Below are 21,575 nucleotides of genomic sequence, written 5' to 3'. Positions count from 1 at the left end.
ACCCCACCACCAAAACAGTCGGTGAGGACGAGAAAGATGCAGGTTTGAGACCTTTTATGAGTGCTGAATACGACTGTTGTCAGTGTTGTAGGTGTTCGCGAGATCGCTAAAGACCCTAAATTGCTTGATGATGGCGTGCCAAAAACGACTGGATCTCGACTACCGCAAGAGGCAGAAAATATACGGAGCTGCTGAACTAGGCGGCGGAAGCTTTGCCCAAGAGAGTGGAAAATCTAGCAAGGAAGTCGAAGAAGCAAGTCTTTATGGACAAAGAGACTGACTAGGTTTTATCTACTTCGTACTGCGTCTCTCATTTGACCCAGGCTATCCGTGGTCATGCAGCATCCTTGAACACCCTCAAGCTTAGCCAGGCAAGACATCCAGGGCTTTTGGTCCTTTTGACATTACGTTGCCTATATCAACAATATTCTGACTATGGAATGTGTGGGGGGGCAAAGGGCAGGCCGTTTCTTAGCCAGGCAGTTATTTGTGCCGCACTTACGTGAGTCACCAGGGGTGGAGGGAGTGGAGGTATGATAACCTTGAAATGGTCATCAAGTCATCAACGGTCAGGGTTGCGGCAATGTTTCAGGCAGATGATCATCTCATGGCCAGTTTGAGACGACGGGTTGGATGATCAACTCTACATCTGTGAAGGACGAGCGAAAGGTGGAGGTGGTGGTATGGGGCTATATACACAGTTGTGCTCCGGCTTCAGTTTCAAACGGATCCGTACATTGTGCGGGGTGGGCGCCTTGTACTCGAACATGTGAAAATGGGAGGTAAGAGATAGGGTATGGATAGACATGATGATGTAGTTGACTGCTCTCTCAACGAACGTCAAGATGATTGCTAAAATCGGCCGGTCACTATGGTAGATAGTGTTGCTACCAAACTTGAAGGAGTGAACATCCGGATCGCTCGCGCGCTGGGGGATTATTGCTCGAGAAGCCTGGAGAGAGTGTTTACGCCTGGCTTCTGGAGCAAGGATGGCCCTTACTGTATCGAACTCTTGAAGTATGCATCGAGGCCCTCGTAGAAGAGGCGGTGCGTGGGCTCTTAGCTCCAAACGTTTCACTTATGATGTGCCGCCATATCCTCTGACTGGTCAACAAGTTAAAGAGATTCCTGGGGTGCAGCTTGCTGCAAGCCACGGCTGCAAGGATCCGATGCAACACCGGCAGCAGCCTTTTGAGTAGCCATGGCCAATTGTAGTTAGCAGACCTGTCAAGCGGGATGACTACTTCAAGCCAACGAGAAAGTACGCGCAACTTTGTTTGACCTTGATTGAGATATCCATGACCGTGTTCCCAGAATCTAATACATGACACCCTCATGCTACTCCAAGACCCATCATCTGACCTATGAGCACTCGGTGCCCGAATTCCACCGCGCGCACATTCCGTGGATCAGGACCGACCATCGACAAGACTCGTCTGTCATCATTCGCCCATAGCGAGTCATCTGCCTGATATTCGTTCCGTCACTGCCACATTTGTTTCGCTGCCGATCATCTGCACGCAACACTGCACACCCGGCGCTTGCTGTGCATAGCCGGAACATTCTTGCTTCACCTACGACCCTGGGATTTGGACTGCGAAGCGTGGGCGAGGGCGCATCTCCTATTGCACGATACACGGACCCGCATGCGGATAGCAGGCGGATAAAGGAAGGAAAGATCGTCGAGTTGTTACGGGCCGGCTTAGACTAAGAAACTTCTCCAGAACATGGCGTCAAGCACTTTTCGCAATTCGATGAGCTCACTGGGCTGGTCTCGGAGGGAGACGGAATTACCTGCTAGTACAAACTCAACCACACCCATCCTGTCAAAGCTGTCATCATGGAACCTATTTGGAAGAAGTGGCTATGTACAACTACCCACACATGAGGCGCCCGGTGCGCCGCTGCCTGCTCCCTCTAGAAGGGAAGAAGAGGAGGGCTGGTTCGCATGTGAGTGGCCTTCTCTGCCCTTATATGTTATTTACGACCCGTCATCCTCCGTATCCAGCCCAGCATGTCAATATTAGGCTATTGAGGCGGTCGAAAATCCCCAGAATTTGCACATTTCTCGGTAGAGTTGATGTTGATCTCAGCTGACAACTACCCTAGTGAGTAGATGGGACCGCCTTCTCGTTTTTGGCTGTTGTAACCTGGCCGCAGCGGCATGTTTTGTCACTTGCTACATTCTCTTCCTGGTCCTTGCGACGAGACCACGCAAGTTTGCTATTCTGTAGGTGGAACCCTTTATGCTCGGAACCACATATCTTTTTGAGAGCTTGTCCTCCAGACCACAAGTCTCGTTGAGTCTGCGCCCTGCTACCCTGGTGCGCTGAGTCACAAAACATCCTTTCTTACGTCTATAATGATATGGTTATCGCAAGTCTTGGTCCACTACGTCATTTGAAGTGCTGTGTACAGCCTCCTTGCAGTGAAGCAAGTCAGGTTTACAAAAAGACTAACATGGTTATGAAACTAGATGGTCTGTTGGCTCTATACTCTTTCTGGCCTCGTGGGCCGTCCTTATGGGTCCTCGCCAATACGTTCAACACCTAATCTCTGGCCCTCGACTTCCGTTCACTGCTGCCTATTTTGGCTCTATTGTACTCACAATCTATTTTGCTGTTGGAGTGAGTCAGACTTTCATTTTCTGCACATGTCCGAGCACTCATCTCGAATCATCTGGTGGTTGTACAGTATTGTGTTCATATCAACTCTGAATGGGTTTTTATGCTTCATAGTACTACCTATCGCCCATCTTACTTCACCGTTGTATTATGGCTATAAGACGCCAATAACCAACCATCATCAAGTTGAGCCGGGCCACTCTCCAGCCCTGGTGGCTCCAGCCTCAGTTAGGGTGTGGCAGTCGAGTCTTCCTGTCTCGCCAGAGGCTGATCGGAAGGATGGCTTGTTTTGCTGCCTAGTCGGAATTTTCGCCCGACTATTTGCTTTCCCCTAGAAATGACGCTTACTGATGCACATTTACCTAGCTACATTCCACAATTCTTACACTTCTGTCATCGATCTTGCAACTGGCAGCACTGGTATGGTACCTTGTCAGCTACTTTCCAATGGGCAGCAGCGGCCTTCGATTCGCTGCCCGTGTGGGAGGTGGGAGGGTGGCCGCATGGATGAACAACTGATAAAACTGATAAGGTTTGGACAGGCATACATGATTCAGATCTTGCAAATGCACTTGACCAGATACTGTCATGCGCTTTGACAAGTATCAATGTATTATTGTAGCCGTCTTCTCGTGTCCCTATCTTCAGCTGTGACTCCCCGGACCGCGTCCGTGATGAGAGCCCGTAATTCACGCTGTCTCTCCTCCCCGTGAAAGTCGTCTTTGGCTGCCAGTTCTTCTATACGTCTCTTAAACTCGGGATCGGGCTGTTGAATTTCGTCGCTGAACTGCTGATCTGCCATCATGCCCACATCCACTGTAACGTTTGACGGGAGAGGTGGTGGGTGACTTTGTGCTGTGATTGGTGAAAAGTCACCTGGGCGGGACGTCACTCCACCCGACCTACTTCGGAGATACGACGCGACTTCCAAGAAATCCCCTTCCTCCTCAATCTTCTCTACTGCGGTGAGACCATCGTCATTCGTAATGAATGTATCCAAACGTAACTCTTCTACCAAACACGTGGCCACGGGGACAGTCTCGGTAACGAACAGACACGTCTCCCCGTCCTCATCCTTGAGGTTCACATCAACATTGAACTCATTGACGAGCGAGCGCAGCAGAGGAATATGGTTGTAAGAGGCGGCCGCATGCAGTAGAGAATACCCATGCTCGTCTTGCTTTGATGCCATGGAAGGGTTTTGGCGCAGGAGGGGTAGTAGCGCGGGAGAGTTGTCCGCAGCGAGAAGAAATGGATTCGCTGCCATCTTCTCGCTTTGCTAGATGCTTTGCCTTTTAATACAGATTATGGATCAAAGCAGAGTGAAGTTTTTTCTTTCGCGGTCGGGCCCCATCTGCAAAAATGTCATGTACTTTAGCGGGAGATCTCGCAGCGGAAGTGGCGGCCGCGCCTGGGTTGGATCCTCAAGCCGAGTGGTCGACGATCGCAGTTTAGGCAGCCATATCTGAAAATTCTAGGCTGCTTCTGACTCATCAGCCCTACAGTACTTTTTAAGACGTAGCAAACGCAACTGCAGCGCTGCAAATAACCGTGCAAACGAGACATAAATGCATACAATTCTACACGTCTTCAACTCTCAGGCTCTCCCCGCTTCTTTTTTCAACAAGTCGTCCGCCACGCCGCGTTTCTACCTTAGATTGCGGCCAATCTATTCTGAGGTATTTCCTGCTTCATTTGGTCCAATCGGAAGCAGGAGATCCCCTTAGGCAACCATGGCTCAGCAAGATCCTCAAGAGATCGCAGAGCTAGTCAAATCTCTAGAGACTGCCAAGGGTCACAAAGGTCGCGGTAAGAAGGGTGGCTTTTCATGCAAGAAGTCAACCTTCCGCGTTGCAGGCTCGAGTGATATCTCGGTAGACTCGTGGCGATTTCAGGACTGGGACTACAAACGAGATGACTTACCAACATATGCGCGGGGACTTTTCACAACGAAGACTAAGGATGGTAAGCATGAGATTGTGATCAGAGGTTACGACAAGTTCTTCAATGTTGATGAAGTGAATGAGACACGATGGCGGAACATTGAAACTAGAACCATTGGCCCTTATGAGCTCAGTGTCAAGGAGAATGGATGTATTATCTTCATGTCCGGTCTAGAAGATGGGACACTTCTTGTTTGCAGCAAGCATTCCACGGGGGTTAGGAGTGATGTCAATCTCAGTCATGCTCAGGCAGGCGAGAAATGGGCTGAGAAACATCTAGCCAGTGTGGGCAGAACTCCAAAAGACCTTGCGCAGGAGCTTCGGAGAATGAATGCAACTGCGGTAGCTGAGTTGTGCGATGATACATTCGAAGAGCACGTTCTTGAGTACCCTCCAAGTATTGCTGGTCTCTATCTTCACGGCATCAACTTCAACGTACCAGAGTTTGCAACATTGTCAGGTCCGGAGGTCCACGAGTTTGCGGACACCTGGGGCTTTAAGAAAGCGCAGTATGTTATCATTCAGAGCCTTGACGAAGTCAAATCCTTTCTCGAAAAGTGTGCAGAGTCAGGCTCTTGGGATGGGCGAGATACCGAAGGCTTCGTCATCAGATGCAAGATCAGGGAAGAAGATCGAGAGCCCTATCGTGACTGGTTTTTCAAGTACAAATTCGAAGAACCATACCTCATGTACCGTCAGTGGAGAGAAGCAACGAAATCCGTTATCATGGGCAAGCCTCCAAAGTACAAGAAACACAAGCAAATCACAGAACAGTATCTCCTCTATGCACGAAGACAGCTGGCCAAGAACCCTCAACTCGGAAAAGAGTACAATAAGAATCATGGTATCATTGCTATGAGAGATGGCTTCTTGGCAGAGATCGGTCAGAAGGGGTCAGACATTATTGCGCTGGAAAGACATGGGGAGGGCGAAGAAGCTGGTGGCGAGGTCAATTCGAACATGGTTTTGGTACCTGTGGCAAGTATTGGGTGTGGCAAGACTACCATTGCACGAGCCCTGGTCAAGTTGTTTGATTTTGGCCATGTCCAAAACGACGATATAGAGGGTCAAAGAGGCCGCCCCAAGAAGTTCGCCCTTGCAATCACCAACTCCTTAGCTCAATACAAGGCTGTCATAGCTGACCGAAACAACCATCAGCGGCGGGAACGCCAGCAGATCTTCGACGATGTGAGCAATGTTGTGCGGGATGCTCATTTCGTCGCCCTTCACTACGTCCATGAACCGAAAGATCGCCTGCTGTCGGATATCCGCAAGGTCACCCGCAAGCGTGTTCTGGATCGTGGGGACAACCATCAAACTATCCATGCTGACACGAAAGGACACGAAGAAGTTGCCGCTATCATGGAAGGTTTCATGCAACGATTCGAAGGTGTTGACACTCACAAGGAGCCTGATTCGAATTTCGATGAAGTGATTGATCTGGAAGTCACTGCAAGTTCGTTAGAAAATCTTGAGACGGTTGTCACCCACCTCTACAATGCTTATCCCAAGATCGTTGGCGAGAAGATGCCCTCCCAACAAGATATGGAGGATGCAATCTCTTGGGCCCTGGAGAATACTGTCACACTGAAACATGACCTGAGCTTCATGTCATCTAACAGAAAGAAGAAGCAGCCCAACCCTGGTACTCAAGAGGAACACCCTGCTGATCAAGAACTTACCACCGATCAGATCCTGAAGAGACTCGAATATTTTAGCATTCCAGTCTCCCCAGCCGTGATCAATTCCATGTTGGCATCTCTATTCAACAATACCACTGCTGAAGAAGCTAAAATGTACAATCAGCTAAAACAATCCCGTCGCATGCAGTCTGAGTTCCACGTCACCCTCATTCACCGGGCCTCTTCAAACGTCGATTCAGATATTTGGACAAAGTACTTAGACCAGTACGTGCAAGCTCTCAGCACAATCAAGCAAGAGAACAAACAGAAGGAGCCCGATTTAGGGGCGGTTCGCATCCGGCTAGAGCGGGTAGTGTGGGATGGTAGAGTGATGGCATTTGTGGTGCGGATCTTACCTTCAGAATCGCATCAAGGGATGGATGGGAATGGTGGCTGGCCGTGTGCGAATGCCACCCCACATATCACTATCGGAACCGCAAGCTCAGACATCAAACCGAAAGAAAGTAACGACCTGCTGCGACGATGGCTGGAAGGGGATGAGAGTCCGGGTAAGATCTGGGAGAAGGAAGTGCCGGACATGAAGATCTTGGAGGGAACAGTTCGGGCGGTGATGCAGAAGAGGTAATAAAGGAAGAAAATGAAGAAGGAAGGAGTCAGGAGTCAGGAGTTAGCGTAATGATCATGAAGAAGGCAAAAGTGATGAGTGCAGAGTATTGACAGAGCTAGTAGCATTACATTCATGTGCTGTATGAATATGATCCCGGATCCCGGATCCCTTAAGGATTCATCCAATACTGACTCGGGCTCGGCGAGTGGTGCGATACTAGTAGCCCAAATCTCTAACTCCAGGCTTGAATGAAAATGCATGTGAAGTGTAACAAGATGGATAGAATCGGAGCGCGTGGTGGTTGCTGCATAGCAACGCCGGATAAACAAACGGGCTCGGTGGTCAAGTTGCGGATCCGCCTCTGCATAACCAATCCAATTCATGTTTTTCTACCCCTACCTTTTTGCTCACCCATTACCTCAACATCCTAAAAGTGCTCAGATTACCCTCGGCCGTGCATCTACCCAGCATACATTCTGGACAGTCTTCTTTTGGATCACACTATCCACAGACAAGACTAACTAACTGCAACATTTCTCACGGGGGCACGAAAGCTGAGCGAGCTTGACGCCCTTCGCGCTTTTAGTGTCACAACAAGCTTGGCACCCCCCCCTCCAGGTACCTGGCCCTGACTTGGTGCTGCTCTGCCACACACAAAACGCCAAATCAACCTCCAACCCGCTCTCAAGGTCAATACTTTCACAGCTTGACCAGCTGTGCACCTCATCCTACCATCATACAGACAGACAGACAGTACTTACTACAGTCTTTCGTGCACATATTAGATCTCATCTTCTGATTCTTCTGCCTCCTCCTTAGACTCGATCACTTCTCACCGCTGTACTGCCTTTCACTAAGCTCGTCAACAACAACACTTGATGTGGAAAGATCCTTGGTGCCAATAAACTCCACCAAACTCCTCTTCCACTTCAGCTACAGCAATTGTCCCAGCAATTGTCCTTGCATTTGCAGACAGCTTCTCGACGCGTGTCTACGACGTGGGTCATCTTCAGTCCTCCTAGCAATCCAAGTATACATCCAATGCTAATTCGTCCACGGGAAAGCAGATAGTTCCTGACCCGCAACAGCTGTTCTCCGCAGTGCAACAACCTCAACTCCGCACATCGCCTGTAACATCTTTGTCGTCTTGACCATACAATGCCACCGGTCAGTAAACATGTCGCGGTACCAGCTACTGGCACCCGATTCTACATTCGTTAAGAAACAGTCACTGAAGCTGAAAATTATACAGGCAAGATCAAGACCGCGCATCGCGTCGAACAACGAAAATGACGAAAACCAAGGAAGAGTAACGCGTGCCAAGGCAGCCGCTCTGACGGATTATGACCTCGCAAAGAAACCTCTTCAAAGCAAAAAGCCCACAACCAGCAGCCTCAACAATACTGCGGCTCAACGGAAACGTGCTGCTCTGGGAGATGTCACAAATGCAACCAAAGCAGCTGAGCCCTCATTAGGCGAAGGAAAGAAAGCAGCGAATGGCAAGGTCGGTCTGGCATCCAAGGTAGCACCGGCAGGTGTGCAGAAGCTCACGAGGACGAACTCTTCAAGAACAGCGCTAGGAGCGAAGGATAACAACGTCAAATCAAAGCCAGCAGCGTCAGAACTTAAGAGACAAGCTAGTGCGTCAGGCATTGGTAACATACAGAAGAAGCGTGCACAGAGCACAACCTCCACCGTCCACTCAAGCAAAGAAGCCACACCCGACGTCAAAGAGCCACCTCGAAAGAAGTCATGTTCAGAGGCAGAGATCAAGACCAGTAAGGCAGAGGCACAAGTATTGGAGGATGTGAAGACCACTGCTCAGGCTATTCAAGAAGCTGTCAATGACCTGGACGCAGAAGACCTCGACGATCCATTGATGGTAGCAGAGTATGTGCAGGAGATCTTCGAGTACTACAAGGAATTGGAGGGGACCACAATGCCAAATCCCGACTACATGGAGCACCAAGACGACCTTGACTGGTCTATGAGAGGGGTGCTTGTCGACTGGCTCATCGAAGTGCATACGCGCTTCCGCCTTCTGCCTGAGACCCTCTTTCTTGCCGTCAACATTGTTGATCGTTTCCTGTCCAGCAAAGTCGTTCCTCTGGATAAGTTTCAGTTGGTTGGTGTTACTGCAATGTTCATCGCATCAAAATATGAGGAAGTGCTCTCTCCACATATCGGCAACTTTGTTCATGTCGCAGACAATGGCTTCAGCGTTGACGAAGTACTGGCTGCTGAACGATACACTCTGACTGCTCTTAAGTACGATCTCAGCTACCCAAATCCCATGAACTTTCTTAGGAGAATATCGAAGGCCGACAACTATGACATCCAAACACGAACAATCGGCAAGTACCTGATGGAGATCAGTCTGCTTGATCATCGCTTTATGCCATATCGACAGAGTCATGTTGCCGCCGCTGCTATGTACCTGTCGCGTCTCATCCTCGAACGCGGCCCATGGGTATGTCAGTGATCTTTCGAGAACGACGTGTACTAACCAGATTCTCAGGATGCAACTCTGGCGCACTACTCTGGTTATACGGAGGAGGAAATTCAACCTATATTTGAACTCATGCTTGACTATCTTCACCGTCCCGTTGCACATGAGGCATTCTTTAAGAAGTACGCAAGCAAGAAATTTCTGAAAGGTATGTGGGTTGGTCCTCATAGCATATTACCCGACTGACTGTTGTCAACAGCATCCATATTGACCCGGAAGTGGGCCAAAGACTTTCATGCCATGCAGAGCAATGGTGTGGGTACTGCCCGTGACAGTGTCAAATGTTCTCAGAAGACAGTGGACAAATGATCTTAGGTCATAGATTCCCAGACTCCTACTCGTCACCAGTTTTGAGTTCAACTTCCTGAGACTTGCTTCACCAAAACGTCTCCAGTCTGACCTCACCCTTTTACGATGATCCATGCAAGCATAGATTAGGAAGTACATTTGTCACCAGCACCATTCCCATCCTGTCCGGAGTTCCAAACCTTTTCTATATTGTTGTCATCCTGTATGCGGGCCACAATTGGGGTTTGAGAACAAGGTACACGGCGCAGGGTTCACTGGCGAGGATGGATATGATTTTGTTCTTGTGGCGGTGGAGTAGGCGGCTCCAAGGCCTCTGATGACCGCTTTGCCTGAAGAAAGAGAGGAAATAATAAAGTCCATCCTTGTTGTTGTCAGTATAGCTCTCATCACATCATGATCCAGGTCAAGCGGTCAAGTCAGTCAGTCGGTCAGGCCTGTTTTGCTACCCTTTGGATTACCGCTGTGGATAAATACCAGTGTTCTGAATCGAAGCCATTAAAAAGCATGAACTATGTGTATGATGCAGAAATCCCAGCAAGTGATTGACTCTCTTCATCCGTGTCTACCCGGGACTGTCATTGAGGCGCTCATTCCTGCCCATCTCTGTCCACATTCGTGAAGTTCATTGACTTACATCAGACGCCTCTCTCACCATCATCATTCCAGCTGCCTACATACCAGCCTTTGAGGTGTCGATCTTGCTTTGCTCCCTGCTCCTTCGCCATAGCATAATGACAGGATGATGGTGGGCCACCTCGAGATGCACTCTGACTTTACTTTCTCTGACGCCGATCGGAGAGCTTGCGCTGGTTGCCACGAATGTTCTGTTTGCTATGATTGATATGTTCAGAAAATTTCCATGTCTATCCATCACTGATCACTTAACCTGGTGGTGGATTCATGTACAGTACCAATCTATCCTGTCCTGTCCTGTCTTGTCCTCTCTTCTCCTCTCTCTCAACAGGACAAAGTATCATCCCATCTATTCCTTTGCTGTGACCTGCTCCGTTTTTCCAAGCAGCGTCCTAGCCTGTCCTGTATCTTTTCTCTCGTCCGTTTTGCATTTGCGATTATTTTTTTTCTCTACATCGTCTGCCTCACCTTAGTTGTTCAGTTTCATGGCCCTGTAACCCCCTCCCTCACAACTTCTCCTTCCCGTTCTTCTCTCCAGATCTCGGAGGATGTGAATCTTCCTCCGCTGCTCTCTGCGTTATCGCGACCGGGATCACGTTTGCTCCTTGGAAGCCGGGGCCTGAACCTGCTGTCTTGTCTCCTTCTTGTGATGGCTCTGTGCTCTGATTTGAAATTCGGTGGATGCGGTGGAGGGCTTGCTCGGGCTGGAGTGGGGAGTCTCCCTTGGGGGTGGGTTTTTCGCTGCCGCTGGGTTTTGATGGTTCGGAGTGTGGGCCTAAGTGGAGGTCTTTGTCGGTGGTAGTGGATTTGTGGTCAGGATTCCTGGTGTTGATGAGTGTGCTGTCAGGAGAAGCCGAATCGACATATGGGGTGGCTTCTAGGTGCGGGGCTTGGGCGCCTGTGGTATTTGGATGCTTGAAGAGTGAGGTGCCATAACTGCTGTCAATTTCGCCTCGGGAGAATTCACGTGCGATCTCGTAACGCATCCGCTGGGCTAGCTGCTGGGTTTCTGGGTCGTTCTCGTCGAGATCGGTGCGATAGCCACGGCCGAACATGGTCCAGGAGGTGTGGTATTTGGATGTCATCTTGGGAAGCTGGCTTGGGGCAGGGTTGCCGTTCTGGTGAAAGCGAGGGATTGGATCGGATGGTCGTGGGATGATGTGGTGGTGGATGTGAGGCACTACTTGGGCGGCAAGGGGGCCTGGAAGGTGGAGGTCAGTAGGGGGAGTGAAGGAGAGCGGGTAGAGAAAGGTACATTGTACGAAGCAGATAAAAGGGGGGTGAGCTGCATGGTAGAGAATGGAACAGGAGAAAGTCAACCCGGATGGGACTGATAAGACGCACCATTATTCTGGACTATGTTGTAATCCGCCCCTTCGACTTGTAGCTTTTCTGGGTTGTACTGAATGTCAAAGACCGCACGCATCACTGCACGAGCTATAAGAGGTAGATGCCGGCCTAGCTGAATAGAAGATATGTTAGGAAGAAATCTAACACTGGTGATGACCGTTTTGCTCAAATCCGAAACAAAAGATTGCTTCAGAGCACGAGCACACGATCAACTTGCGATTTGCTGAGATGAGTGGAAAAGTGCGGGTTATGGAATACTAAGCCGGTCACAGATCTTGCATTCATAAAGCTATTTGCTACACTCCATAGGAACATCTCGGGGGGAATGAAATAAGGAATGCTTGATCAAGACAGAAACCTCACACTCGATACTAACCTCAGCAGCATCTACCGCCTCCAGATCTCCCATCTTGACTCTATGTCTCCTCGGTATGACCAGCGTATGGCCCCAGGTCAGGGGTTGAATGTCCAAAAAAGCCATGACATGTTCACCAGAATAGATGACCACACATGGTGGGCTCGTTTTTTCATGATGCAGTATCCGTGCTATCCTCTGGGGATCATTCAAGGGGCTGACCGAAGGATAAGCTAAGGAGATGTTGCAGAAGGGACAGTCTTCGCTGTAACCAAGATCTTGAACAGTGTTATCGGCCTGTTGTGGGCCACTTTCTGGTGCTTTGCGGTTACCTCTCATGTTGATTCTATTTTGGAAAGTTAAGGGTTCGTCGCACTCCTATGTCGGGAAAGAGAATGGTGACTTCCTCTTGGATGTTGGATATCTCTGTTCTTGCTTGAAAGGGGCACACATTCGTAGCTTGGGCAGCGAATAGGTGACTTATGTGTCAAGAATGGTTTCAATGCGAAAGATCGTATTCAATGACATTTAGTAGGCGGATAGGCCACTTGTCGATGACGGAAAATGTAGACGCTTCTCTGTTTTTCCATCACAGCTATAAAAGAATATCTCTAGTATGTGGAGGGTGGAGTGAGTGCCAAGATGATTCAGGGATGGTATGATTACGTGATCTGAAGACACCCATTTTCAGTTCTTTCATCCACCAGGCTTCACAACACAATGGAATTCTGAATTACTCATTGCAGTGGGGACCCACAAAGCACCAGCAGAGCAGATTTGAGGAACTATTTTGCTGGTGCCTGGGCACTTGGCAATATCTAGCACGTGATATCAATTCTCCACCACTGGGCTTATATTTTCCCAAACTGCCGTCTCAGTTCCCGCTTCAATTATCTCATTCCCAGATCACAACCGCCAATTCTAATCTTCAAAGCATGAAAAGACAGGACCTCTATATGGTTCTCCCCTGATTCATCAAGTCTTCAGCCGCAGAAGTTGACGTCGAGCGTCTAACAGCTCCAATTGAAACGAACAAACGACAACCTAGGACAACTCCAAGCCGGCATTACTTGGCAGCTTCCCGTATTACACGAGTAAACTCAATTATTTAAAAAGATAGTTACTTGAAACCATGGTACATGGAAAGGGAAATAAACACAGCAAGCTGTTGAGTTTTGATGTTCGATTGTGTTGAAAAATATTGGGGACGCACTTCAAGGAGTATAAGGCACTTTGCTTAGTAGAGGACGAACATCAATTCGGCAACCCATGACTGAGCAGAATTCCATTGCTCACCAACACTCAGAGCGAGACTCATTCCACCACCGCAATTTCGAAGCACAACATGTCGATGGACTACCTCATCCGTCTCGTCCAAATGCACGAAGACTTCCGCCTCGCCGAAATCCGCTGTCTCGCCTCCTACTTCCGCATCGAAATAGACATAGTCTCCTACTCAAAGAACTCTCCCTTCTTGATCCTTCGCATCCTTTCCTACCCAGCTTCCAAGTTCACCTCACCAAATGTGGCAGCCAAAGCCCTAATATCCCGCTCCGTTCTCTCTCTAGGGATACACGAGTTGTGGGGCATGGCCCCCAAAGTCGAAGGAGTTGCAACATACGCCGCTCTCCACGCCGACGTGCAAACGAGGACAAACTCAGGAATCTGGGCCAAGTACAAGAAAGCCAGCTTCAGATTCTCCGTCGACGCCTATTGCGGAAAGCGATCTCCAGCCGAGCAAACCGAGATCATCAACGGCTTCCGCTATCTCGGCTTCGAAGGGCCAATTCGAATGCAGAACCCAGAGGTCGAGTTCACCGCTTTTGAGGAGTGGAACCTGAGCTTTAATCCCAATCACTCACGCAAACAACACCCGGACCTTACATCACAATCACTAGTGGATGAACCTTTCCCTGATAACCATCCCACTCCTCAGCACGACCCTCAGACCCTCTATTTCGGCCGCCTCATCTCCTCCTCGCCTCGTCACCATCTGATAATGAAACACGATCTAAAACGCCGCCCTTACATCTCTACCACCTCCATGGACGCCACTCTCGCCCTTGTAAGCGCCAATCTCGCCCACGCGGGGCCAGGGCGTATGCTCTATGATCCCTTCGTCGGGACTGGTGGATTTTTGGTGGCGGCCGCGGAACTCGGGGCGTGTGTCTGGGGTAGTGATATCGATGGGCGGAGTTTTCGTGGGGCGGGAAGAGGGAAGGGAGGGAGTGATGGGAAGGTTGGGAAGAAGAAAGGTGGGAAGGGGGGTGTTTGGAGAAACTTCGAGGAGTATGGACTCGGAGACTTGTTCGGGGATTGTTTTATCTGTGATTTGATCAACACTCCGCTGCGAACGAATGATGGCAATGGATGGCTCGACGGCATAATCTGTGATCCACCTTATGGCGTACGCGAGGGTTTGAGAATCCTAGGAAATAGGGAGCCAAGAACTGATCGAATTCCGATTATGGTTGATGGTGTACCGGCGCATACTTTGCCTGGCTATGTAGCGCCGAAGAAGCCCTACTCGTTCGAGCGCATGTTGGATGATATTCTGGCGTTTGCTGCGGACACGTTGGTGACGGATGGGAGGTTAGCGTTCTGGATGCCAAGTGCAAATGAGGATGATGAGGAGCTTGCAATACCAAAGCGTGTCGAACTGGAGTTGGTGGAGTGCTGCGTGCAGCGGTTTCATAGGTGGAGTAGGAGGTTGCTTGTGTATCGGAGGAGGAGAAAGGAAGAATTGAAAGAGCTTGACGTCAATGGGTCTGGTCAGGATGATGAGAAGCTCAAGGAGCTTGCAAATGGAAAGACCGCGTCGGATTTAAATCCGTTTAGGAGGAAGTACTTTCAAGGATTTCGGACACGAGATATAATACCCACAAGAACGCGAGCGCTATGATAGGAGACAAGTAAAAGGTGGGTATCCCAGACAACTACATCGCCACCGTGCCCTGTACATCACCTGGCTCAGCAGTTCATCTGCCTCGTTCCGAGAAGGATAATCCACCGAGGTAAGTCTTCAGAGCATATCGAACAGCGCGATTAATGCGGGTCGGATACATGCCTAATTCGCCGCATCCAGAACTCCAAACCAATGTTACTCTTTTGGTTCAGACTTCACACCCACGTCCTTCGCTGGTATCTTCTGCTGGCGAATCTCATGACAATGACGTCGCCCAGAACACCACGGCTCGGCCTCGATGACAGTGTCCCTGGAAAGCATCTCATGTTTTAAATCCCATCCACATCCCCTCGCCAACAGCTCTGCGATGACATCACATTCGCCAAGTAGCTGGATATCGAAGTCGATCCTCTTAGATCCCTCTAGAGACATCTCATTCTTGCCAATATAGATTTGTGGCACTGCCGGAGGTATTTTATTCGGCATGGTATTGACCGGCTCAACAGGAAGAGAAGTTCCCATCACAATCAGCAAATCCACTTGGGCACAATCTCGCTGAAAGCGTTTCAGATATGGTCTGGGTGGCTCACCCATGAACACGATATCGGGTCTCATGATTCCGACAGGCTCGCTAGTGGATTCTCCGCTGCTTCTTTGAGTTTTCCGACGCACTGATCTACCGTTTTGTGCTCTCATGGCGATCATTTGGTCAATGCGGAGTTGACGCTCTCTTGCGCACTCAGTACATATTGGGACCTCGCACTTTCGTATCTGGGGAAAGATCTCCTCGCCTCTGACGCGGTGTGCACAACTTATGCATGTTGCAGTTTCGAAAGAGCCATGAAGCTGCACCAGCTTGTCCCTTCTAATTCCAGCTGTGAGATCAATGCCGTCAATATTTTGTGTATAAAGTGTGAGAAGCTTGCCCTTGTCTTGCAAGAGACGGAGAAAGGCATGGGCTGGTGTATATCTACCGTCCGTTGGCGGCAGGATCTTCGCAGCTACCGAAAAGAATGGTCGCGGATCTTGTTCGAAGGTGTCTCGGCTGAAGACGCTTTCTGGGTCCTCAAAGCCCATATCCCGTAGTGTGGAGTAGAGGCCACCACGCGAGCGAAAGTCAGGTATATCGAGAGAAGTCGAGATGCCAGCGCCTGTGATGACCATTATGTTCTTGGAATGTTGAACAAGAGCGATGGCGTCTTTGACAGAGTTGTACTTGTGAAGCTTGATGCGATTGCCCATATCGACTGTGATGGCCTTTCTTAGTCTTTTATATAGAGTATTATCTGGAATATCTGATGGGCTAGTAGGTAGAGTGACACCGAAGACCGTACTCAACGTCTGCAGTGGAATGCGCTGCTCAAGGACAGAATTCTGGAAGAAGTGCTCTAGACCAATTTCTCGCACGTGGTAGCGAATAGCTAAGGCCTCCTCGTAAGTGCACTGGTCGTTCCCTGTTCGGGCACGAGTGGGCGAGCTGCCATTTTTAAAGGCTGTCTGGGCGTCCTTCGATCCTGGTGCCGTGCAATTACTAGAGTTTGCAACTTCGGCTTTCGCTGCAGCGTTGTCGGTCTTTGCGCGAGACTGTCCTGGGCTTTTTGGTGAGATGTCCGCTTTTAGTCCCACTGGACATTGTCGACAAACTGTATGATACTCATCGGAACATGTTGATCCACGGCTCTGCATTAAAGTTGATCTGTCGTGTATACTGAATATATCAGAACTTTCCACCTGACAGAGGCCATTTTTTACTGCCGAAGAAGGAACCTCCTGCCCCGATTTCCGCTTCTTGGTGGCAGGCAGGGTGGGAAGAGCATTCATTACACCCACGTGTTCCCAACCCAGAACGGAGAAGTGGCTGGTTTCCAGGTCTAATTCTGATGCGGTTCATCTTCGCTGACACATCTGTGCATCACGGGTAAATGCAGCAAGTGGGAGTGAATTGTACTAGTAGTTGAGCAGGGTTCCAAGCCATTGGCGCATGAGAAAGTGGTTAGCCGCGATCGCAATGGTAGATTCTCAACCGCTCTGTTAGATGAAAGTCCCTAGAAGGGATGTTCAGACACCGCTTTTGGAGGAACTAGCCCCGGGCCGCCGTTCGAACTGTCAAGGTCGGGATCTGACCGAGTAAGGCTGATCTAAGTACTTGGGAGCTTGCTACACTAAGCATTATTATAACGCGCGGCATCGTATCGCAAGGGCATTGGAAGGATTTCTCGTGCACCTTGTTAGGAAGCATAAGACTGCTTCAGAAGGCCCAAGTACGTAGTAAGTGCTCGGCTCGTATGGCCGATATTGACCTTCTGTCTGAACTACAGCAGAAGATGCCAAGCTCCGGGGTTCTCCGCAAGTTGATGTAGCGATTTCCTGGAAGTTTGTGCTTAGAGGGCTTCCCATCTCACCATTAGGTTACTCCTCCCTTCATATCCACATCATTCATCTTGACATCTTCCTGCGGCTCTTCTACCTCGATTTCTTCTCCATATTCAACATCGGCCTCGTCCTCCCATTCAGCATCCTCCTCCTCCTCCTCCTCCTTAACGGGTGGTCCTAATATCTCATCTAGCTTGGTAATCATCTCAACGACATGCTGTCTTAGCTTCTCATCTTCATAGTCCACTGATGTGTACAGCCGAAGACAACGACGGAACCAATCTCTTGAATCGCTCGCTGTGTTGGAACCTTTCTCAAAGGAAAGGTACCGTGACCATGCTCCCAGATACAGTGCTTCAACGCTCTGGTCGTCTTCTTGTACAAGCTGATCCACCACTTCAACCGCTTCGGGCTCCATCTCAACCTCCAGCAGAAGTCTCGCTAGGGATATTCGAGTTGCGAAATCTGGTATGTTGACGTCGTCGTTCGGAAGATGCCTCCACAGCTCCATACTCCTTGTTAGAGCAGATTTGGCGTCATCCATTCGCTCTTCCGAAATTCGTACACTGGCGAGTGTTTGGAGGACTGCTGGAGACTCTGGGCAGACAAGCACTGCTTCTGTCATAAGTGCATCGCATCTCGAACCGGCTTCAGGGTCAAAACTGCCGGGTACATCTGTCAGCTGCTGAACCACATCATACGTGTCGAACTTAACATACGATAAATCAGTCATGTAGACTTCCGTCATACTGCAAAGGGTTTCCCCAAGCTGACGTCTTGTCTCAATGATCGCATTCTCAGACTCCTCGATCCCTTGTTGCTCCTCCAACTCCCTAAGCGCCTTCCTCAAAATCGCACACGCCTTCTCGAACCACCTGATACTCTCTTCTCCACCCACTTCACTCAATTGCGCAATCCATAAGAACGGAGCAGCACCAGTCTCGCTTCCATCTGGATCTACCTCTGTAGCTTTCAAGTAGTGCTCCCGTGACAGATCGACATCACCCAATGCAAGGTAGATTTGGCCAAGGAGAAGGAGGGTAGGGTAGGATGCTCGTGGGTTATCAGGGTAGACTTCGAGAAATTCATCGAGTGATCTTTGCGCGATGGAGAGAGCTTTGTCGATTTGAAGTTGCAAGAAAAGATCAGAAGCTTTCGAGTACATTTGCTCTGGAGTCTCGGGCTCTTTTGTTGCTACGGTAGTGCCATCAGCGCGGTGGAGGCCTTCTTGGTCCCTGTGCGCTCTCCGCTTTTTTTTTTTTGTACCGATACTCTTCGAAACAGACTTTATTTTAGCCATAATATATCGACGACTGGACAACTCTTGAATGCATATGGTGAGGGCCGTTGTCGCAGAAAATTCATTGGCTCCTCGGTGGGCATCTTTTTGGACGCTACAAATTTAAGGGTTCTGCACGTCATACGGAGTGCCTGGGCACCATATAAGGATGCGCAGTACCGAATTTCTCCTCAGCCTACACAAGATCCAATGATAGAAATGCAAAGCTTCACTACAAAGTAGACTGTGGATGAGAGGTGTTTTCGTCGCCAACTACTACAATGGGCATTGAAGAGCAGAAAGAGGAGCGAGAAGTGCTCGACTCAATATTCCCAGAGGAAATCACAGGTGACTTACTACAGCTACCAATTGGCCTTGAGGTAGATTTCTGACATTTTCTGTAGATATCTCAGACACAGCCTATCGAATAGCCATAACGCTCGAAGTCACCAATGAGCACGGCGACACCACCGAACCTCCCACCATCGTGCTCAGCGTCTCGTATCCAGAAACATATCCCGACGTTGCACCTAACCTCGACCTCTCCAACCCACCGAACGCCCCGAAGCATCCTCTTCTCGATGTATCGGAAGACAAGGCCCAGCTGCTCAAGTCCCTAGATGCTACAATAGAAGAGAACCTAGGCATGGCAATGGTCTTCACTTTGGTGTCAACACTCAAGGAAGCAGCCGAGCAGCTTATTATTGAGAGACAGGGCGCGCTTCAAGCTCAGAAAGACCAGGAAGCGGCAAAAGCGGACGAAGAGGAGAACCGTAAATTTCACGGCACAGTTGTTACTAGAGAGAGGTTTATAGAATGGAGAGAGAAGTTTCTGGCGGAAATGGCAGAGAAAGAGAGGAAAGAAAAAGAGGAGCAGGAGGCGGAAGACAAAAAGAAGAGAGGTGGTAAGCCAGAAGAGAAGAAGATGACGGGTAGGCAACTCTGGGAGGGAGGTCTGGTTGGCAAGGTTGACGAAGATGAAGACGGTGAAGATGCCATTGAAGGTTTGGAGAGATTGAAGGTTACCGCATGAATGAGATTTCGCTAAGCCCTCGTTAACACCCTTCTCGCCGTCAATGCTCTGAAGTCGCTACCCCTGCAATGCAGCCGTCAAACCCCGTGCGCCATGGGCTGGTATCCCACATACATCGTGCTGGAACATTTCAATGTGCAGTCTGATACCCGTTTTGGACCATGGTCGCTCATAAACGCTAGTGGTAAGAAATCAATAACCAGGCCCGAGTCCCCTCATGCAATCCATCATTCGATAGCGAACCTCGATACAGCGCTTGGGTTCCATTTCGTATCGGCCCTCATTGACGGCCTTTCATCGCTAAGAGACCCTGGAGTCACGACCTTTGATCGATCCGTCAGATCTCCCCGCGCGCTGGGCGCTACAATGTAGTTGTATACCAGCGGCTCCTGGAGCTGGTCGAAGATGGCCGGTTTCTGTGGCAGGGAGAAGGACAGCGGTAGCAGGGAGGGAAAGACCGCTGCGGTCAAGACACTGTGTTGTGGTTGGGGGCTGGTCATGTTGATGATTGGTTATGATGATGTTCGATGATGTTCAGATGCCGGAAGAGGGGGTCTTTGCTGTGACCAAGGCTATAAATTACTGATATATTCAGGTACTTTGACTTGAGAGAAGAGGTGTGGATAGAAAGATGAGTATTCAAATTGGATAGATTATTGCAGAGTTGGAGAGGCTTATAGAAATAATGTCTCTGTAGGTGGAGGAACAAGCACCCCTTATATATCCTCAGACAAAGGGAAACCCATCTGATGCATACCTATCCCCTCCTGTCTCATGATCCATCCTTTCACAGCCTCCTCTAAATCACGCAACCAAATCGTCGCTACTATCAGCCGGCCCAAAAAATGGCATCACATACGTTGCCCGTAGCTAACCGCAAGCCTCGGACTGCCAATCCCCTAGTACCACAGCAGTACTAACGGGTAACCTAGAGTACCAAGCATCCACGTCACTAGTACTGCTAACCACGGCGGACAACCGACCGACCCAGCGCCCTGAAACCATGCGTGTACGTGTAGACGACTCACTCAGTTCGTAACACTACACGTCAGGGGATTAGGTCAACCAAGCAAGCAAACATACGTAGTAAGTTTGAGACGCATCCAGCCCCCCCGTTCCTCTTGGCGGAAGTGTCCTATCTTTTTCTCTGCAGAAACGCCCTTGGGCGGTGACGCCCCAGAGGGTGACGTAGACGCCTCACTTTCATTCATCTGAGTATTATTAATAATTCATTCCGGAGCGGAAAAGTTTTCTCTCTCGCGCCCGTATAGTAAGTGGGGCTTTTTTCTTTCGTGACGAGTAGGCCCGACGGCCCTGATTGAACGCGCGTGTGTGCGCTTCGAGTGCCTACGTGGTAGTAACTTGTTACGCAGGATGGGCTTGGTGTGCTCCGCCCCCCGTTTCGCTTACTACGTTAGAGTGACCGGAGAGTCGGGGAGTCGGAGACTTGGGGGACCGACCATATGCCGGCTGGGTGTCAGCCAGTTCTTCTAGCCAGACAAGCTTGAACGTCATAATTCTAATGCGCAGACTTCCTCTACAGTAAAAAAAGAAAGAAAGAAAAAAAAAACCCGGCTGCATGAAGTCCTTCCGTCCCCCGGCGCTCGAAAAACCCTCCAGTCCCTCGATCGGAGAGATCCGAAGATCCAACGTTCGAGGGGGCGCCGACCGATCCAATATGCCACATGACCAGTACAATCATCTAGATCCCAGCTTCTATCCTATCCTATCTTCTTCCGCCCGTGTCGGTCATGAAACAGCTATCGCCCGCGCCCGCTGCCAGCCGCGGCGGCGGCCGGATACAGAATACCTTACTGTACCGTCTCGAAGACGGTGGATCAGCTCAGCCCGACTATCTTTTTCTTTACTAATCAATGAGGATATCCTGAATTTTTCGAGATGCAGCACTATCAAAATAAATCCATGATTCAGACCCCTCTCTCTCTCTTCCTCGTGTACAGCTCAGCGGTGAGATACAGCATCGGCGTGGGAAAAAAGCTTAGAATTCCAGA

The 21,575-nt window shown here is 49.7% G+C and overlaps 8 protein-coding genes across 8 annotated transcripts; 4 read left to right on the top strand and 4 right to left on the bottom strand.

The window, feature by feature from the left end:
- Positions 1-3,237: 3,237 nt before the first annotated feature.
- On the bottom strand, positions 3,238-3,891 carry EPUS_06220 (uncharacterized protein; the record flags this gene model as incomplete). The annotated part of the gene is made up of 1 exon (XM_007789337.1): positions 3,238-3,891. The coding sequence occupies one exon, from the start codon at positions 3,889-3,891 to the stop codon at positions 3,238-3,240; it is 654 nt and encodes a 217-aa protein (XP_007787527.1).
- A 466-nt stretch (positions 3,892-4,357) lies between these two features.
- EPUS_06219 (uncharacterized protein) lies at positions 4,358-6,835 on the top strand (the record flags this gene model as incomplete). The annotated part of the gene is made up of 1 exon (XM_007789336.1): positions 4,358-6,835. The coding sequence occupies one exon, from the start codon at positions 4,358-4,360 to the stop codon at positions 6,833-6,835; it is 2,478 nt and encodes an 825-aa protein (XP_007787526.1).
- A 1,159-nt stretch (positions 6,836-7,994) lies between these two features.
- Positions 7,995-9,635, top strand: EPUS_06218 (G2/mitotic-specific cyclin-B; the record flags this gene model as incomplete). Its single annotated transcript, XM_007789335.1, has 3 exons — positions 7,995-9,287; positions 9,336-9,474; positions 9,526-9,635. 3 exons carry the CDS (start codon positions 7,995-7,997, stop codon positions 9,633-9,635), a joined length of 1,542 nt encoding a protein of 513 aa, XP_007787525.1.
- Positions 9,636-10,774: 1,139 nt separating this feature from the next.
- Positions 10,775-12,312, bottom strand: EPUS_06217 (uncharacterized protein; the record flags this gene model as incomplete). The annotated part of the gene is made up of 3 exons (XM_007789334.1): positions 10,775-11,469; positions 11,613-11,730; positions 11,995-12,312. 3 exons carry the CDS (start codon positions 12,310-12,312, stop codon positions 10,775-10,777), a joined length of 1,131 nt encoding a protein of 376 aa, XP_007787524.1.
- Positions 12,313-13,318: 1,006 nt separating this feature from the next.
- On the top strand, positions 13,319-14,875 carry EPUS_06216 (uncharacterized protein; the record flags this gene model as incomplete). The annotated part of the gene is made up of 1 exon (XM_007789333.1): positions 13,319-14,875. One exon carries the CDS (start codon positions 13,319-13,321, stop codon positions 14,873-14,875), a length of 1,557 nt encoding a protein of 518 aa, XP_007787523.1.
- A 198-nt stretch (positions 14,876-15,073) lies between these two features.
- EPUS_06215 (uncharacterized protein) lies at positions 15,074-16,699 on the bottom strand (the record flags this gene model as incomplete). Its single annotated transcript, XM_007789332.1, has 1 exon — positions 15,074-16,699. One exon carries the CDS (start codon positions 16,697-16,699, stop codon positions 15,074-15,076), a length of 1,626 nt encoding a protein of 541 aa, XP_007787522.1.
- A 583-nt stretch (positions 16,700-17,282) lies between these two features.
- Positions 17,283-18,551, bottom strand: EPUS_06214 (uncharacterized protein; the record flags this gene model as incomplete). Its single annotated transcript, XM_007789331.1, has 1 exon — positions 17,283-18,551. One exon carries the CDS (start codon positions 18,549-18,551, stop codon positions 17,283-17,285), a length of 1,269 nt encoding a protein of 422 aa, XP_007787521.1.
- A 260-nt stretch (positions 18,552-18,811) lies between these two features.
- On the top strand, positions 18,812-19,563 carry EPUS_06213 (uncharacterized protein; the record flags this gene model as incomplete). Its single annotated transcript, XM_007789330.1, has 2 exons — positions 18,812-18,878; positions 18,935-19,563. The coding sequence occupies 2 exons, from the start codon at positions 18,812-18,814 to the stop codon at positions 19,561-19,563; spliced, it is 696 nt and encodes a 231-aa protein (XP_007787520.1).
- Positions 19,564-21,575: the final 2,012 nt, after the last annotated feature.

The sequence above is a fragment of the Endocarpon pusillum genome, assembly GCF_000464535.1.
Source record: "Endocarpon pusillum Z07020 unplaced genomic scaffold C739027, whole genome shotgun sequence".
Taxonomy (NCBI): Eukaryota; Fungi; Ascomycota; class Eurotiomycetes; order Verrucariales; family Verrucariaceae; genus Endocarpon; species Endocarpon pusillum.
This window is presented reverse-complemented; position numbering and strand designations above follow the sequence as displayed.